Source organism: Clarias gariepinus, chromosome 2 (assembly GCF_024256425.1).
Source record: "Clarias gariepinus isolate MV-2021 ecotype Netherlands chromosome 2, CGAR_prim_01v2, whole genome shotgun sequence".
Lineage (NCBI taxonomy): Eukaryota > Metazoa > Chordata > Actinopteri > Siluriformes > Clariidae > Clarias > Clarias gariepinus.
The window spans coordinates 27,854,476-27,873,894 of NC_071101.1; the positions used below are offsets into that span (position 1 = coordinate 27,854,476).

Below are 19,419 nucleotides of genomic sequence, written 5' to 3' on the forward strand. Positions count from 1 at the left end.
GTGGTACATACTGCTACCATGAATTATACCATGAATGGTATGGTACTGCGGAACACACACCAGGATACAGTCAAAAATATGTTATTTCTATACAATTGTGCCCAATAGTACCCAATAAGGACCACAGTGCTCCACAGAGTACAGGGATTGAAACAGGGCTTGTCAAATCGTTCTGTTCAAAATGGATTGAAGTGTTTCTGGTCAGTCAGTTAAACCTCAGCTCTGAAATTTCCTTTAAATCTGTGATCTCAAAGTTGGGTTAATTATTATTATTATTATTTTTTGCAGTTTAACTTTGATATACCACTGAACTTTAGTAGCTACTGCTGTACCCAATACGTACCGCAAAATTCACCAAAGTACAGTGGTACATTCCATGTACCCCATGTTTGCGCTAAATATACATTCACTTTTTACATTGTTCGACTGTGACCATACCTAACTGTTATTTCTCCATCTCTTTGCTCTCTTCTTTTCTGCTCTCTCTCTCTCCCTCTCTCCTTTTTCCTCTACCTATCTCTCTGTCGAGCTATACATGTCGCTCCTGAGCTGCCAGTGATCCAGACCCCCTCTGCCCGCTGGACCTCTCTAACTCATCCTGGAGTCCTGCTTCTGGTTGGAGATCTCATCACATGGATGCCCCTGTGGTCTGCCTGGAATGCGTGTGGTGACTGTGGTTGGTTCCACTTTTCCATGAAGGTGGTCCTGTCCTCGACTGATGCAGACAGCTGTTCTCTGAGGACCTGTGACTTCAGTCGCTCAATAGTTCAGGACTGGAATTTCTCACAGTCCACCTGAGCCTCCAGGAACAAACTGGACTTTAATCTTACACATCTCCTCTTAAACTGAACTTCTAGTCTCGCATATTATTATGCACATCAATCCCTGCTATCTGTTTTCACCCAGATGAGGATGGGTTCCCTGTTGAGTCTGGTTCCTCTCAAGGTTTCTTCCTATTACCATCTCAGGGAGGTTTGTTTTGCCACTGTCGCCGTCGTCCTAGGCTTGCTCATCAGGGACAATCATATAATTTTGATTCATACACATTCACATTTCATACAAACTTAATTCTTTTGATTGTGTAAAGCTGCTTTGTGATGATGTAAATCGTTAAAAGCGCTATACAAATAAAATTGAATTGAATTGAATGTATAGTAGTACCATGGCACCCACTGATGTCCCTCACTACCTACCCTGGTACTCCAATAATCCGATAAATGCCTACCATAGTAATATCTGCAGTATTACAGTAATACTATGGTATATTAGGGCATGTATTGTTTTACCATAGTAAAAATGGGTTTGACTATAGAATGGATGTTTGTGCAAGATGGGCAAGTTAAAGTTTTTTTTTATCTAGTGAGGGTCAGTTCTGTGAACAAAAACACCCTGTTGGTGTTAAGGTTTCAGAGAAGAATTGGCAAACCGGGTCAAACTGTCAGGTCTGCATTTAAAACTGAAATAACCACCCTTTCATGGTGACCAGGAAAACATCTTTCCATGCACAACACATACACTGATAAGCCATAACATCATGACTACCCACCTAATATTGAGTAGATCCCTCTTTGCCACTAAAACAGTAATGAAATACGCGACACCTTTCTGTTGGAACCAGCATTAACCTTTTCCTTAGTTTGAGCTACAGTAGCTTTTTTTATTGGATCGACTCCAAGAGCTTTGGAGTTGCACTAACCCAGTTGTCTAGCCATCACAATTTGGCCCTACAATTTGGCTACATTTTTAATATCTCTTTCCTGTACTTTGACAAGGGGCAAATTGTGACCGGGTCAAAGCATTTCCAAACCTGCAGCTCTTGTGGGATGTTTCTGGTCTATAGTGAACAGGACATACCAATGCAGCAGGTTTACCGATGAACACTGGGAGTGAAGGCTGGCCCATGTAGTCCAATCCAATAGAAGAGCTACTGTATCTCAAACTGAGGAAAATTTTAATTGCTGGTTGTGATAGAAATGTGTTCATCACTGTTATTTTGCCAAAAGGCAGGGGACCTACTCAATATTAGGCTGATTGGTGTATAAACTATTTCCTGTTTATAAGTCCTGTCATACAAAAACATAAATCTTCAAAGTACGTTTGAATGACTGGTTCTAATGTAATGCAGAATGTTAGAATGTGGGTTTACTTATTCATAGCAACGTCATTGTTCATCATGATGTTCCAATACAAATTGACTCAGACACCAATTGAAGGGTAAGAGAGGGATCTTTTTTTTATTTAACATTAAAAAAGGGTCCAAACGTGAGCTACCCTTTCGGGTTGAAGGAATAAAAAGTGTTTATCAATGCCTCTGAACAATGGCCATTACACAGAGAGGCTGCCTGTCTGTCTAAACACAAAACTTCCCCAAACGTCAAAAACTAATTGATTCTTCACAACTGGAGCCCTTTAGCACAGTTAAAACAAAGATAAAATTTGGAAACGACATTCAACATTTTAACACACAATATTAATAATACATTTTGGAGTCCCACTTTATCCAGATGCACATTAAGCCCCGAGACCACTTTACATGAACAAAGCTTCCAGTTAGCAATCCTCATCAACAGCATTAAGTCCAAGATAAGGATACAATAATGAGGGAAAGAAAATTGTGAAAATCACCTTTCTTTAACTTTCCTTAGCTTTCATGTATTTGTGTAGGCTTGCCTTATGCAGCTAAAACCAGGCAGAAAATAAAATCAATCTCTGTAACAGACCATCAAACAATTAAATATTTTACATAATTTACAACCGATCCTGACTGATCTCAATGTGATTTAATTAGTGGTTTTAGTCCCATCATATCTGTGGTTGGGAGATTAAACAAGGGAATGTGCCTCTCTCAAGCTTAATCTGAAATAATCAATTTTAACATGATCTAATTATAAAATTATTTTATTCTTTTATACTTGTTCCATAAACAGCACCTTTAAAATAAGGCATAATGTGTAAACAGGGAATCGGATCGCATGTTTTACGATTGTAGCTTTGAGAAAAGGAATTAATTCTCTAAACATGCCCTTGTTTCTGCAGGGCATGTGGGTATGTGAGCACAATCTCTCAATGCGCTCAGGAATTACACAGGAAAAGGAAACGAGCGTGGAATTGTTGACGAGACACAAATCATGATAGAAGTAGATGATGCTTGAACCAGAGCCGGAGAAAGAAAAGACTACAAGTCTCCCACAATTTAAGTTTTCCCCAATGCCCGAGTGAACCAGTGTTTGAGTTAATCAAAGCGGATACCAACTTCTGGCACACAGGATTACAGTAGTATGACTGTAACTTTGCCTTTCACTCCACAAAAACACAGAAATCAAGGTCAAATGTAAAGATAAAAGCTTCTATTTATAATAATATGATCTAAAACAAATTCTGAACACAACAGTGTACAATCAGTTTCAGGAGCAACTATACAAGACCAAATAAGCGAACATGATGGCTAATTTAGGAGAAAAGCACAGATCAAGTTATTCACCCCACCAGGAGGTGCCGTGCAGACCTTAGTGTTCTCAGAATAAATGAAATAAAAATATTCACAAATATATTCACAATCAATAAAATTACAAAATAAAGTTACCACATACACTCATATGCACTGTAAATGCACAGAAACACACGCATAAAATTTCCCATTTGAGGCATGGTTCATTAAATACAAAATAAATGTTAATTTTTTTTGTTTCAAGGCAAAATCTGAGAAATGGGCGTCATTTAGGCTGCAATTATTTATCCATATTGAAAAACAAAAAAACAACAAACATAAGAACCAGTTACAGTACAAAAGTTCTGCAGTAGAATTAATGCTATAAACAGGCAGCTGCTTGTTAGATTACAGATAAAGATTACAACATTCACTCAAACAGAAGCCAAGCAGAAGTATAACCCAAATTGACGTACTAACTCAGAACATGATCCATTTAAAAAGAAACGTTAATTTAGCTTTCTCTTTAACACGTGAGTATGTCAAAGTGGAAACACTGTTTACTCAAGATGCAGCACCAGGCATCTTGGGCATTAAGCCAAACACTCTTTACATCCAATCACGACTGAGTATAATTAGTTTCAGGTAAATCACATGTCAAGGTAGGACAGGCTTGCAGTCCATCTCAGCTTTCATTTAAGAATTAAAGTTAACAATCTTACATGTGTACCTAGGTATAAAAATTGCAATAATCTGACTAGTGTGACTACACCTCTTTACTTAAGGCATTACACAGCATCATCAGTAAGGGACATGAGAGAAAAGAACAGACAATGTAAAAGAGCGATACTTTCCTCCTTACTGCACTAGCAGATGTTACAGAAACCATCAATATACAGAAATTTACTGTAAAGATCAATCTATTGGCCTCATCTGTGGGGAAACAGTCTTGTTTATCTTCCATTAGAAAATATAACACACAAATAAGACGAAAGTAAGGAGAAAAAAAACAAAAAAAAAAAACAGAAAAAAAAAAAAAAAAAACTTAGTGGTGATAGAGAATTCTAACCTGTAAGACTTTGAAAATGGATATTGCACATTCAAAGCTGAACATTTCTATACAACTGCACATAGCCAATGCACTCAGCAAGCTGAAGCTAAAACGAGTGGTACTGATTTGGGCTTTCTCGTTTACACCCCTGCTGTAAATGTGTTAAGAGACGCCATGGATTTGGATCATGCAAACTACAATATGATTAAATACACAGTTCAATGAAATATGGCTTTTGCTTACCTAATCAAACATTTTACATGCCACAAATACCTTCAGGATAAATACTTCAATATATTGAATCATTTATTATTATTTTTTTTTAGATTTTGGTCTTCCTTCGATCCTTCGTAAACCGGTCATCTGTGAAAAACCCCTTTAACAATTTAAACGTGTTATACATACTGACGTATGCATTGCACTTTTACATGCAATAATATTTGTCTCCAGTGTAACACATTCATTTTACTGTGCCTGTTATTGTGTGGTAGAGTTTGGAACGTTGCGTTAAACAAGCTACTTTGTGACGACACAGTGCTTGTTTGTTTATGGGTGCAAGTAAGGCAGGATGCATACAGTAAATGGACATTTATATTGAAACTGCACAGAACCTGTTGAAGAAAACTGCAGCAAAGTGGAAGCTGTGCTATTGAGTCCAGATAACACCAGGCAATAAATGGCCAAAAGCATGGGGGAAAATAGATAAAATAAAAGCAAATATATAAAAAAATAGGCCAAGCACAAGAACAAGAAAGGTCCCTGAAAGGGTTGAACATTTGAGAAAAGTTAAAAGGTCCATAGCAAAATACAACCCTTCAGGAAGTAATGTAGGGTGACTGTCCTATACTGACTGGCTGTTCATAGGGACAGACATCTGTAAAAACATTAAAATACATAAATAAAGGAATATCAGGATGAAGAGGCAAATTAAGAGAGTGCAAAGGGCCGACAGTCCTGTCCGGGTGCCCCTGGACTGTTAAGAAGCTTAACATTCTTGCACGGCCGCCGTATGTACTGTATGTATTGGCCTTGAAAATTTCCAGCTGTAAATGTGTCTCCATGGAGAGGCTCACATCAGCAGTGCAGTGAAAATAAGCAGAGGGATATTTCGGCTCATTTGTGCCTCGGGGAACTCTTCTTCCTTTTACGCTTGAAGAAGCAGCAGCACCTGGGGGGAAGAATAGATCAGAACTACGTGTCAAGGTCACACACGTATATCTGTAATAATTCATAATAAAATACATCAGTGTGTTTGTGAAAGTCATCACGTGAACCACATGAAGTAAAACGCGCACACAAAAAACCCACAAAGCACAAGACAACAGCAACATGGCCATTAGTAGGACAATGTGTAGACATGCAGTTGAGAAAGACACGTGGCATTGTGTCAGACGACTTCTGGGCTGCTGCCACATATTTAACACCTTATATTCAAATGTTAACTCAAGACCAAATAAAAATCTTTTAAAGTTAGCTAGAGAGAGACAAGATGCCCTTTCGAGTCAGTTTGATAGTACTGTAGTATGTAAAGCATTAACTCTAGGTCAGTATTAGCGTTCCCCCTGTGTGCCCAACCCTGGATTGGGATGAGTACAGGGAAAGGAAGACTCACCACAAGTTGAGCATTTTCACGCAGCTACAGAAAGCGTAGAGAGAGAGATAGAGATTAAATACTGTACACACACCTAACAGGTGAAGTGAAAGCACATGCACCATATAAAAGGTGACTGGAAAGGTGACAGACATACACACACGAGGCAAGAGCATTGGATACAAATAGATGACAAAAATGAGGTGGTAGAAAAGAGAAGCAGCAAGACCCTGTGAAATCAAAATGAGAGGACAAAACATTCACAGCAAAAAGGCAAGGGAAAAAAAAACAGGACACAGGTACAGCAGAGGAAAACAAGAGTTAAAAATAAAAAACGCACTTGGCCTCATCCACTACGTCCACTTCCGCTTGCGTTGTTATTGCCGCGTTAGATGGGGGCACCAGAGGGTCGTCTGCATTCAGCTCCCCGTTGGTTGAGCTGATCACCTGCAACACAGTTTGTGCTCAATCACAAAGCAGTTCATGGAAATATGAAGGACATTTCTATATATTTTCTAAGTCTATGCCAACTTATTTTTAGACACTGGTAAATTTAACACCTACTGGAGAAGAAAGAACACTGTTGCAGGATGAGTCAAATGAAAATCTGTTTTGTAAATATTTTGTATGTTGTTGATTAAACATAGGTGTCATAAAGTGTATCGTGTGCCTACATCACAATTTTATCCAATTCTAGTGTTTCTGGCACCGTTCAGTTAAAAACAGAAAGAAAAAAAAATCTTTTACTTTAAATGTTTTCATTTGACTCACTCTTATAATAATAATAAAAAAAAAAAATCTTCTCTGCAGGGTTTCTTTGGGTGGGGGTGGGGTGGGGTGGGGGGTTTAGTACATGAACTGGTGTGCAACTACTTATATTCAGTCTACCAAAGCAGTAATCAGATTTTACCTCACTACAGAAACGAGAAATTATCTGCCCACTTAAGCAACCATGAGCATAACCGCACCTAGTTAGAATTTTAGATACATGACTTTAGTGCCTCTAGAAATAAATACAAATACACCAACGCACAACAATATGACTCATAAGCATAAAAATAAATTTAATCCATCACTAGCACTGTTCACAGGTTCTTTACACTGATGGGGAATGTAGTGATCAATTAGTATGCTCACTTACACTCATAACTCATATGATTACGCACAAGATATTAATTTTTGTAGCTTTTGGCTATAATTAAATTAGACATATGCACTAGGGAGCCAAAAGTATGTGGACACCTGACCATCATCTGCATCATCCCTGACCTTGGACATGAACTTTGAAAAACAAAGTTGTTCTAGTGCCTAAGCTCAGTAATGCTGTTGTGGATGAATGATCACAAATCTCTATATCAACGATCCAAAATCTAGTAGAAAGCCTTCATAAAGGCTGGAGGTTATCGTAAGAGAAAATAGTCCTAAATTGTAAAATGGGGTGTTCAATGAGCACAAATGCGTGTGAAAGTCAGGTGTCTACATATTTTGGCCTTAAATGTCTTGAATTTACCACTGATGGTTGCTTAATGACTGATGGATCATGGACCCTGTTCCTTTCTTAGATCTTGACAAAAACTTTACCAAAAAGGGAAATGTTCATAACATTATAGATCAGTTAAAAGTATTTCTAAACTCAAAAACACTGAGGGTTAAACTGTTACCTGATTTTAAATAGATGATTACATAGCTTGGGTAAATCAGTATTAAATTTTTTATTTTTTCCAAATGACCAAATATTCCATGTTTAAGGTTTTAAAATCATTCTTGGTCGAGGCTGTGCAGGTTCGGCTGCTGTTGAAGAAATTAACACACAAACTACAATCTCACGGGGCCGATCAGTGACGAGTAAAAGCTTGTTTAATAGCAGTTAGCTAGCTTATCTCCTATGAGATCTAACAGGATGAAATCAGATCGTCATAGTAATTGACACTTGCATTCTACATGAGGTGCAGAGACGTTTCCAGACTAATTTTAGTCATAAATTTGCCCTTAATATCATCTTTCACAAGCTGTTCTATTCAAGATCATTTTGAATAGTTTGAAAATTAGTTGTTTGGCATATATTTGTGTACCCCATGCAAGTCCTCTCATGAATAATGCTTGGGTACAGAATGTTCATGAGAAGTCTAGAACAAATGAGTCTACTGCTCAGCTAGTTGCAATGAAGGGGGAGAAATGAAAGGAAATAAGCAGCAGTGCTTTAGCTCTGTTGTGTGGCAGAGACGAGGTGAGGGCCGGTGCGTGCAGATCCTCGCTTTACCTGTGCAGAGCCCCCATGCCGATCAGAAGCCATATATGAGCTCAGGTAAGACAGGTTGGTGTGCCGATGAGGCTGCGTGTCCCATGCTCCCCTGTGCTCCGAGCTGACCGCCTGCCCCCCACCAAGCACCAAGATCACAACAAGAAAGGAGAGATAGAGAGGGAGAGAGATGCAGGTGGCCATGCGTTGCACAGACAGCATAAAACAAACAGACATGGAGGACAGCGGCAGGACAGAGAGGTGTTAAGACATGTGAATGTGATGCAAGCAAAGTGGTAACGAGAGTAAAGAGCAACTCGCGCACACACACACACACACACACACACACACACACACACACACACACAAGCAGAAAGGTTAAAATAACTCTGACTGACTTGAAAAGAACAGAAAAAGGCATAAGCTAGTGGCATGTGTCTGGACCGCCTGCATGTGAGCTCAAGAGCACTTTCCGAACAAGTACGATTATGCAAGTGGCTAATATTCAGCATGATTCATCTATCCTTTCAGCCATTCTCTCAAGCCAAAAAACAAAGCACTGCTTCAATACTGCTGTCCTTTAAAATCAGTCCAAAACAACAAATTACCCATCCATGTGCTCTCGGAGTGTTACCATATTCCAGGGCCGTAGCCGGTCTGCCATACTGCAGGGGATTTTAAATGGGAGCCTTTGTCTCTTTGGGCAGAACGTCCTTCCATTCGTGAAATGCATGAAGCCCATGGAGACAGAGGATAGCCACTAAATGTGATGAATCAACACAAGGCAAGGGCATGTGGCTTCATTTGTTTTTTGTTTTTTAGTCTTATTATTTTGAATCATTACACTCCCTTTTTTTTCTTTAGGAAGCATTTTAGTAGGAATACACTCATAGGATAACTAATCCAAAAAGAGCAATTTGAGATGCTTCATCAATGTAGGCCCTGGCTGATGGTTGTAGTTAAGGAGCAGTCAGTGATCAGCTAGAGCAGCGTCAGTACAGAGAGAATAGCACCACTCCAGCTTAACCAATGGAGCCCAGGCAGCGCTGCAAATCAGGATGCAGCAGGGCCGCTGGAGGAAGGGGGTGGGGCTGGAGCTTTTCCAGGATGGAAATTAATTTAGCTCTCCAAGGCTATCTTCCTGATTCCACTGCTCTTTGTTTCACCTTCTCATCAACCCTCCCTATACTTTCAATACATTGCATACCTAACGTGGCGCTAAACATCTAAATAGATCTAAATCATGTTTTCCCTATAAATTCTCAGTATTCTATGAATAATATATTACTCTGTATATTGCTGTGTACCTGGTTCCGCAGTGGCTGATGTTGTGAAGGTCTTTCTCGGTTTGCGTGAGATTCTCTAGTAATAGCTGAGGCTCCTGAATCCACATGAACTGACCCGACCGGTGTCGGCTGGGAGACACAGAGACAAAAATTAAGGCTGGTTTAGAAAAGTTTACAAAATACAAAGTGCACATATGATCAGCTTCTGACTGGAAAAACAATGTTTAAGCTTCCACTTTATTAGCAAATACAAAAGGAACCATAGATTAGCAACTACTAACAGCTGTGACGCCATGCGGTAAGTACTCACAATCTGTCTGCCGACCCAGTCGTACGTGTAGTCGAATGTATATCCTTTCCTTTCAAATAATTCAGTGAAGAGAGTCCTTAGATACTCATAATCAGGCTTCTCAAAGAAATCTAACCGTCGTACATAGCGCAAATATGTAGCCATCTCCTCTACAGACACAAGGAAGACACAGCAGTAAGATCCTAACCCCATTCACAAACTGTATGTAAGGTCACAATTCAGTATACATTATCATTATAACCTTTATTACGTGGAATATCACACTACTCCGACTGCCCTCTACACAGCATCTACCCATTTTTTGTCATATTTTTATCATCGTCATATTTTATTGTAAAATATAAAATGTATAGATAGAATATAAATCATGTATATGATTTATTAATTCTATATATAGATAGAATATAAATCATTCTGGAAATTGCTCGTTACCTATGGCATAGGTTATTATTTTTCACAAAACTCAATTAAGAACAGCAATATAATAATTTATGCAAATCCAGTCTAACTTAACATTAAGCTTCTAAAGACAGAAAAAGAGAAGTCCAGTCATACCTGGAAAGTTCTCACAGAGAACCTCAATGGGAGTGTTTCGTTTGGTGTCACCGATTTTCTGATAACGTTCTTTCAATGTGTCTGCCTGTTACACAGGGGAGAAAATCATTCAGCCAACAGACTAGTGAAAAGCATGCCTTATTCAAGAAAGATGAGAAATAAAGCTCAGGGAAATAATGCTACCAGTCACACTGACCTTCAGCCCCTGCCATGGCAGACTACCCCGCAAAAAGTACATAACCATGTGGCCGAGTGCTTCCAGATCATCCCGCCTACTTTGCTCTTAAACAACATAAAGCAAAGTAAGTTTTTATTATACCAGCTGATCTCTTACAGCTTACTAAACCAACTCAAGGCTGGCATGTATAGAAGCACTTAGAATAAGATGTCAGGTGTTTGTATGTGTCTGGGTGCACCTTTTCCCAGATGTGTGTTGATGGACATGTAACGCGCTGTGCCAGTCAGGCTCTTGTGTTCTCTGTAAGGTATGTGTTTTTTTGTCTCTGGGTCGATGTATTCTTTTGCAAGACCAAAGTCAATTATGTGAATGATGTGCTCCTTTTTACTGCCCTGACGCCCAATCAGAAAGTTCTCTGGTTTGACGTCCCGGTAGATGAGGTTTTTTGAGTGAACATATTCCATTCGAGTTATCTGTGCATACATGAGAAAATAATAAATCAATTAAAACAATTAGTCAGCAATTAGAATATCTAAACTCCCTGAATTAACTAGCAACACTATGTAACAGGTTACTTCAGTGAGCTTTTCAACCCAACTTGACATTACATGAGAAAGCTTAAACACCATGTTCATTATGAGCTGGTGCAGAGACAAGATGCTTGTTTTTTTTTTTTTTTTTCGTTTTCTCCTCCTTTAACACATCTGATTTAACTTGTCAGCTGATTAACAGACCCCTCACAAGAGGAGTCTCACAAGATGTGATAAAAAAAAACAAATAAAAAAAAAAACACACACACACACACACACAAAAAGAGCCCAAGACTAAATGGGATCCACTTATGCAATCAGGCAAGTGGCTGCAAACCTCTCAAAGAACAGATCATAAACTTTTGTGCCTTTAGTGAAAACTATGCTTACCAGCTGAATTGCAATCATGAGGACCGTCTTTAAGGAGAATGTTCGGTCACACAGGTCAAACAAGTCCTCCAGACTGGGACCTAGCAGCTCCAGAACCATTGCATTATATTTTCCACAAGGGCCAAAGTAGTATACCTGTGGTAAACCTTCCACTGAGAAAACAAGACAACAAGTTAATTATCTTTTATTTGCTAACAAATGGCAAAAAATAAATAAAACAAAAAGCCACACAACTTAGCTTTAGGAAGGAAGGTTCTACATAAAAGACTGCTTTTCAATAAGTGCACACAGAAAGTTAATTCAAGAACAAGCTATAAATTAAACAAAAAAAAGAGTACAGTAGTGTTACTGTAAGGCAATGTCTGATAAATCATGATGAGAACCATATTCTGGTTCCTCTGTTGCTGACAAAAGCTTCCTTGATATGAATGCCTAACAAAATGAAGTGATACTGAAAAAAAAGAATCATAAAAGGAATTGAACTTTGAGAGATGAAACAGAAGAGGATACTGGCTTTTCAGCTATGACGCACAGAAAAAGACAAGTAGCAAGGTAAACTAAGTCTGAGCTTGCTTTTCAATTTCTGCTCGGTCATCTCCCAGTGACTGACTTACCGTCATCTGAATATTATATACATTTATATATCAGAATATTATCTACTTGTTCCAATATGTTAGTACTGACTGAGTAATCTGATTGGGCGAGAAGCAGTCCTCGTACGGTGGTGATACAGTATAATAGGACAGCACAAAAATCTTTAACTATATGCATCACTAAACATTAAAAACAGCTGGATAAATAAACACACAAATCATAATCTGTAAATGGTGTTTGTGGAACTGTTGTATAAAAGCAATATCACACTTGAGGTTGTGATGTTGTAGTGAATATCAGTATGGCTGTTTTATTTTCCGCACTCAGGCTGTGCGCATCATAACCGTGCTGATGTTTAGCACAACACCACCTCCTTCCTCGTGATATTCCTTTTGTCTAGGAAAGTATTTATAAACAGAAAGCACATTAAAGATTACCCCAAAGTATTAGCCTAAATAAATACCATGCACCATACAATGTTCTCCTTATCAAAACCTGATCACTAGATCTGATATTTGTGCATTTTCTTAAACATTACATTAAGCAATGAGCTTTATTAAAATTAATAAACTCCCTTAGAATAGGGTATGTACCCAAATCTTTTAAATTACCAATAATCAAACCACTGGATAAAAACCCTGACCCATATCAGCTCTAAAACTACAGTGTCGGTAACTATACTGTAGATACTGACCACCACACAGTTATCACCAAGATTCTAAAACAGTTTTTAGGATCTTGGTAATAAATGTGTGGTTAAGTTAGCACTGGTTAAAGTGTTAAATGACCTACTACTGGCCTCTGATCACAGTTGATCCTCTTTGCTTATATATCGTATTATATTACACATAGTTGGTGCTGTAGGGGTCATGATATTGTTACAGACAATAAGGGGGAAAAAGCTATAACTGTTATGGGATCCATAATTCAGTCCAGATTTAACTACAGGTACTGTAGTATTAAATTGATAAAGGTATTAATGTAGCTTCCATTGCTATGGTGAGGCACAGCTGTACTATTTCAACCAGACCAGATGACATGATGTCACATAAGGTTTAAAATAAATGAGATGCTTGAGTAACTTTGCCCTACTTAATTCTAACAAGGCAGACGTACTTTTACTAGAGCCACTGGCAGCTAGAATTAAGCTTTCTAATTATGCGTTTGTTTGTTTTTTCGTTTGCATTATACATGTACACAGCAGGGGAGGAAAAAAATGCTATTCAAATGGCAATTCTTCTGTCTCAGGATTATTGCTAAGATAGAAAAAGTTAACATGAACTAACTCATGCATATATTTTACGCTGGCTATGACAGGTTTATTGTTGCATAACCATTGGTTACTATTGGAAGTTTAATTTCTCGAGGTAATCAAGTTTATACAGTACCAGAGTGCAACATTCATTAGCTTTAAAGTGCCCCTATTATTTTAAAGGTTGCTAATATTGCTTAATGAGTCTCTTAAAACTTTACATGTATGCAAGGTCAAAAAACACTTTAGTTTTCTCCAAAAATAGATTTAATTTTACCCCATTTCTAAATGATTCGTAAACAACTCGTGTGAAGCAGTTGGAAGATTCAGTTTGTCTAAGCCCCTCCTTTCAGTGAGCCCTCACTGCTGTGATTGGTCAGATGGCGCGGCCCTTTATGATTGGTCTACCGCTACAGCGTGTGTTGGAAAACTAAATGCCCATGACCATAACTGAACGACGGCTCTGGAGACCCGTCAATACATAGAAAAGATGGCGTCGGTTTTACCGTTAATTTTATAATAATTGTGGCTACAAAAATCGAGAGGTCTTTTATCTTTGTGTCGGTGTTGCGTTAAAAGGCCGGTGAGCAAAAAGGACAAACACAAACAAGTAGATAAAACAAACGTGTATTATACAAAACTAAATAAAGTAAACGAAAAAGGTGCACCACAACCAAACAAAGATATAAACAATATTTACAAACTACATATAATAAACGGTATGTGTGCATGAACGCAAGTAAGTGGCGGGCAAGTTTTTTGTGACCTAGAAGGTGGGCGGACATTATGCAAATATGTTAGAGTGACGTGGATCCGTAACAGAAAAAAAAAATTATTTGCTAACGACTTGTTTAGGCTAATGTGAGCCGACTTTTTTTTTTTTTTTTTAAATAGACAAAAAAAAATCAATTATCGTGCTCTGTCAGCGTCACGGATAGTGCAGATAGTTTATGTTCACATACAGCTACATGACACACTGTATGAAAGATAATATTTGAAAAAGCATAATAGAACCTCTTAAAGCCATGCATTAACTAAACGCAGCTCAGGATGCATGGCATTGTGTTTTATGCCGTCTTATCCACGCCTATTGGTGTCTGAATTTACTGAAAGTCGGGTGTGTAACAGGTGTTTTTTCTTCAATGCTGACTCACCGTTTTTACAAATCATCACAGCCAGTTCCATTGCCGGTATATAATTCCACTTTAGCATTAATCATCAAGAGAGTTTACCAGGCTCTACATGAATCACAGCATGCAGTCTTTAAGAAACCAAACTCAGCCTACAGTACACCAGGCTTGAACCACTCAATAGCAACACTGTATCCAATGGAAAAATGACTGACAGTCAGGGCAGGAGTCAGTGTTAACCTGATGGGATTTGATGTACATGTCTACGTTACATAACTGATTTAATTGGGGTACATGTTCAATTATGAAATAAGGGGTGAGAGAATTTAAGTACAAGATCTATTCATTCATGCAATGAAAGGGATGCAGAATCTCTGTCTTATGAGAAAGTGTCTAGCCCCTGAATTTTAAATAACTGTCTTTAGCGTGTACAATGCAATACTGATAGTTCAGTACACGGAAAAGGAGAGAGAGAGAGAAAGAGAGGGAGAGAATTTATCAGTTACATACAGAAAGACAGCCCACTCACTTCCCTCAAAACCACTGATCACGTATCTGCCGTGACTCACCAAAGCAGTGGGACAAACATGGAGATTAGAGGAGTCAAGATATGGGTAAATTAAACAGAAAGGCAAAAGTCCTACACTGTTGGCAGGGGAATAATGTAGGCTTTCGCTCTCTCTATATATCTCTCTGTCTGTCTCTCTCATGTTTGTCCTCAGTGCCAGATGGCATGATAATTCCCCGGGTGTCCTGGCTCCACCCAGCACACGTACACAAGGCTACTATAAAATGTAGCAGATTCAGCAAAATAAAATAGAGTTTCACCAACATTTTAAATTGAGCATTTTACACATAAAAACAGCCAGCTAATTTTCAGCACTTTGTAACAACATGATAAAAATTGCATTTTACAATTCAGTACTGTTAGCTTAAGTCTTAGATCTGTTTGCCATTAGACAAACAAGTGTTTTTTTAATCGTGCAAAAGAAAGCAAGATACTTGAGGTGTGTGATATTTGTACAAGTAATAAATAGAAGAAAAACTAAAATCACAGGGGTTATCCAAAGGAAAGCTTTTTTGTCATTCAGGACAACAATCTAGCATTCTAGATTAATAAAAATTTAGTTTAGAATAATAAGTTAGTTATATTACAGGCTTTATCAATGGGTCCATCATATACTAAATGCGTGCACAGTTCTATAATCTGCTTGTTGTAATCGATCAAGTCACTTAACAAGGCGATTTTCAAGCATTTTTAATAAATTATACAACATAATCCTGGGGATAATCACAAATAAATTTAACTACCACACTTATCTGTTCATTTATGTCATCATACAAATCAGTCAATCATGTAGAAGCAGTTCAATGCGAAAAAAAAAGAAAAAATCAATCAAAATCAATCGTATAAAAATCAATCAATCAATCGATCGATACAGGTCTTCAGTTTAATGCCAGGGTCCGTATTTACAAAGCTTATTAAGCCTAAAAGTTGCTTGCAGTGACGAAATTTTAAGAAAATTCCTAGAATTATGACATTTTCTTAGAATTCCCCCTTAAATTTAAGACCAAATCTTAGTATAAGATAAAAATGATTTACAAAAGATCTTAAAGACAAAAGAGTAGAGTGGAGGACTTTTAGGAGGTTTCTATAGCAGAGGAGAAAATGTCGGAAAGAAGAAATATTCTCCAAACACTGAACATAAAGCTAAAAGTAAACACTGCTCTTCTGTCCAATTTGGTTTACTTGTTCTTTTACTTCCTTCCATCTCTCTTGGATTGTTGGCTACATACTGTACCATCCAAAAGTGCAACTTAAATAGACCGTCCTGCAATCATGTAAATTGGAACAAGGTGAGACATTTTTCTCCCATCAATCTGAAATGGATTACAAGTCATAAGATCAGTATGGTAAATAAATGCAAAAACTTTAATATAGTAACTACTGTGTGAAAATTGGCTGCTTCAAAAGTAGACACATTTTCAACATTTGTCTATTTTAATTAACTTTTACAATATTCAGCCCATAACAGAAACTTAAAGTAGCATAAAGTAGCCTGCATTCATGTTTATATAATTTTTTTATATACAAACATTAGGATTTTACTGTCTATTCTATCATCGTATATTCTTTTTTCACAAAGAGCCTATTTTAAGACATTACCAGAATTTTACGGGCCCAGAAACATTAAGAAAACCATCCTAAAAAGGGTTTCAAAGTTTTGTTTCTGAGTGACAGAACGGGAACCCGATATGATTTACTGTTGTTGCTCATCCACCTTAAACTTCCCTATGTTATGCATCCTTAGATGCTTTTCTGTTTACCATGGTGGTAAAAAGTAGGTTTTTTTTTTTTTCTGTCGGCTTTCCATTTTCCTCTGACCTCTCAGTCAGTAACAAGGTGTTTCCGCCAGCAGAACTGATGCTCACCATTCTGTGCAAATCCTTTACTAACTTATAATGTGTGTGAAAATCTCTTGAGATCAGTTGTTTCTAAAATACTTATACCAGCCCACCTGGCAGCAACAAGCATGTCACGGTCAAAGTCACTGAGATCATATATTTTCTCCATTCTGGTGTGATGCTGCTTCATGAATGGCTGATTTCTATAACTGCATGAATGAGCAGATATATATATACACATGTTCTTATTAAATTGACTGACAAGTACATACTTTATTAAATACTTTTTTTGGTGCTGTGAGGATTTTTGTTAAAAACCGGATTTTTTTTTTTTTTTTTTAACTACAATCTTCAGCCATAACGAAAGCATGATAATGTAAAGGCATCACAAAAAACTTGCACTTTACAGCAAAGCCACGGTAGCAAACTAAACTTCCTGTGTACGACAACTGCAGCACACACAGATCAGATGCAATCTTGTACTGTTGACCTAAATGTGGCATCACTCAAAGGTTAATCTCAAAGACACTTGGTTACATGGAACGTACACACACAGCCGACATTAGCAGTGGAATTACTACAGACAGTGCAGGGTACGAGACTGATATTAAACAAGAAGAGGCTCTTTGTATTCACACTTGCATGTTATACACATTCTCCTATTAGCACAAACACTCTATATCAGCACAATGAGCATGTGTCTCATCAACACTACAGGGAGAGGGCTGCTGTTGGCACCTGGGCTTGCAAGAATAAAGTGTGTGTGTATATATGTATATATGTGTGTGTGTGTGTGTGTATGCAAAAGTGGGAGAGAAATAGAGCATGAGAAAGAAGTGTTTCTTTATACAACACTCCTACTTAAAATGACTCAATTTGTTTAAGAGTGCAATTTTTTTTTTCACAAAAAAAAATTTAAACTAAACACTTAGGGTTAGGGAAATAACATTGGAAATTTAATTTAACATGTACCTGTTTAGAGAAAGAGAGACAGAGGTTTGACAATTAGTGCATGCGTGTTGCTTTAGGTGAGAGAAAAAGGGAAGGGCATATATGTGTGTGTGTGTGTGAAAGAGAGAGAGAAAAAGAGAGAGAAAGATTAGTCACCTGTGCTGCCGAGGGTTTTATAAAAGCGATACTCGAGATGCAGCTGGGGCGCCCTTGACTTCACAGGTTCCTGTACAACAAGAATAAGAACCAGGAGAAAGATAACAAATTTGGTAACCTCGTAGTAGTACATGCAAGATTAAAATCTACCTTTACAGACAACAGCAGCATTGCTATTCTTTCTACAGTACTACACTACATGATAAAGTTCGTTCAGAGGAAATTCATATTACGCTAGTAAAATTTAAAATGGTCTGATTAAATAAAAATATAAGGAACACGAACTGAACAATAAGTCAATTAGATCAAAAATAGCTATAAAAAATTTCCTGTGTATGACTGATGATCTAACAACTGCAACCCATTCTCAAGCCCTTGTCTTCAGCTTTGTAAAATGGATTAACCTCTTGGCCACTTACCAGTTTTATTGCGACATACTCATTGGTGTAAAGGTTCTTACCTGAAAGTAAGCAGAAATAAACTGTTATATCTTATAAGCTCGCTTGTGGCTCTAAGTTTCGGTTGGCCTTTAAAGCCTACTAGAACTGGCAAATGGATGTTTAACTAGTCTTACTTTTTTACTAAACACAACAAACAACTGTTGGTGTGAAGAAAATACAGTAGCCAAATATCAAAATGGACAAAAAATAAATAAAAAAATCAAAGTAACACTATGCCTTGGATAACTCTATTTTATCCATTCCCATCAATTACATTCATACCGAAAACTAAAAGAACAGAAACTCATCAAAAGGAAAAGTTCAATAAACATGACATTCTGTTGATTGCAAGTTTTTACTTGTCTATGCCTCACCTCCCAAACCATTTTGCACGCTCAGGGCTTGTTGCTGAGTCCTACAACAAATCCATGATTCAGTTCATATATCAGGTATTCCTTGTTTGATGATTTGTTTTTCTACATATTCTATTTAGTTTACTGCATCCTGCCTGTTGAACAGCCCTGAATTATGTTTTATTTCAACAAGATCTATTCTAACCAAAGAGAAGAAAGCTTCTGTGTACCTCAGATTTACTAAAAAAAATAAAAACAGAACTACACAGTGCATGACTTCCTCTATGCTGGGACTAAAAAAAAATCCAAACTTACAAGACATACTGTATATACGCAAATAACACTAAACTACTCATATTGAACCAGCGTAATGAACACAGCCTAGATGTCCTGTAGCTGGTGTACTGTGGAAGAAAACAAAAAAGACAAAACAATTTTCACTGTCTTTAGAAAGCCATCTGACCCATTCCACTATGTGACACTACACAACATTGTTAATAGCTTTAAAAAGCTTTTCCAAAAGCTATGTCAATTAAAGAGTAAGTAATTTAACCTAGAGATGTCATAAGTTTGTCCATTC

The 19,419-nt window shown here is 37.6% G+C and overlaps 1 protein-coding gene across 3 annotated transcripts in view; it reads right to left on the bottom strand.

Annotated features, from left to right (window-relative positions):
- Positions 1-2,207: 2,207 nt before the first annotated feature.
- Positions 2,208-19,419, bottom strand: part of LOC128506986 (casein kinase I-like) — a 28,093-nt gene continuing 10,881 nt past the window's right edge. For 2 of the 3 annotated variants that reach the window (XM_053477606.1, XM_053477611.1), the window contains exons 3-13: positions 18,466-18,506; positions 18,047-18,116; positions 11,558-11,709; positions 10,876-11,110; positions 10,656-10,741; positions 10,460-10,544; positions 9,905-10,053; positions 9,616-9,723; positions 8,330-8,440; positions 6,410-6,516; positions 2,208-5,646 (exon numbers count right to left, since the gene is read on the bottom strand). In XM_053477606.1, coding sequence (XP_053333581.1) covers positions 5,592-5,646; positions 6,410-6,516; positions 8,330-8,440; positions 9,616-9,723; positions 9,905-10,053; positions 10,460-10,544; positions 10,656-10,741; positions 10,876-11,110; positions 11,558-11,709; positions 18,047-18,116; positions 18,466-18,506 — 1,199 coding nt within the window. In that variant the 3' untranslated portion in view covers positions 2,208-5,591. The remainder of the gene's footprint in view (positions 5,647-6,409; positions 6,517-8,329; positions 8,441-9,615; positions 9,724-9,904; positions 10,054-10,459; positions 10,545-10,655; positions 10,742-10,875; positions 11,111-11,557; positions 11,710-18,046; positions 18,117-18,465; positions 18,507-19,419) is intronic. The other variant, XM_053477617.1, reaches the window with a different exon arrangement.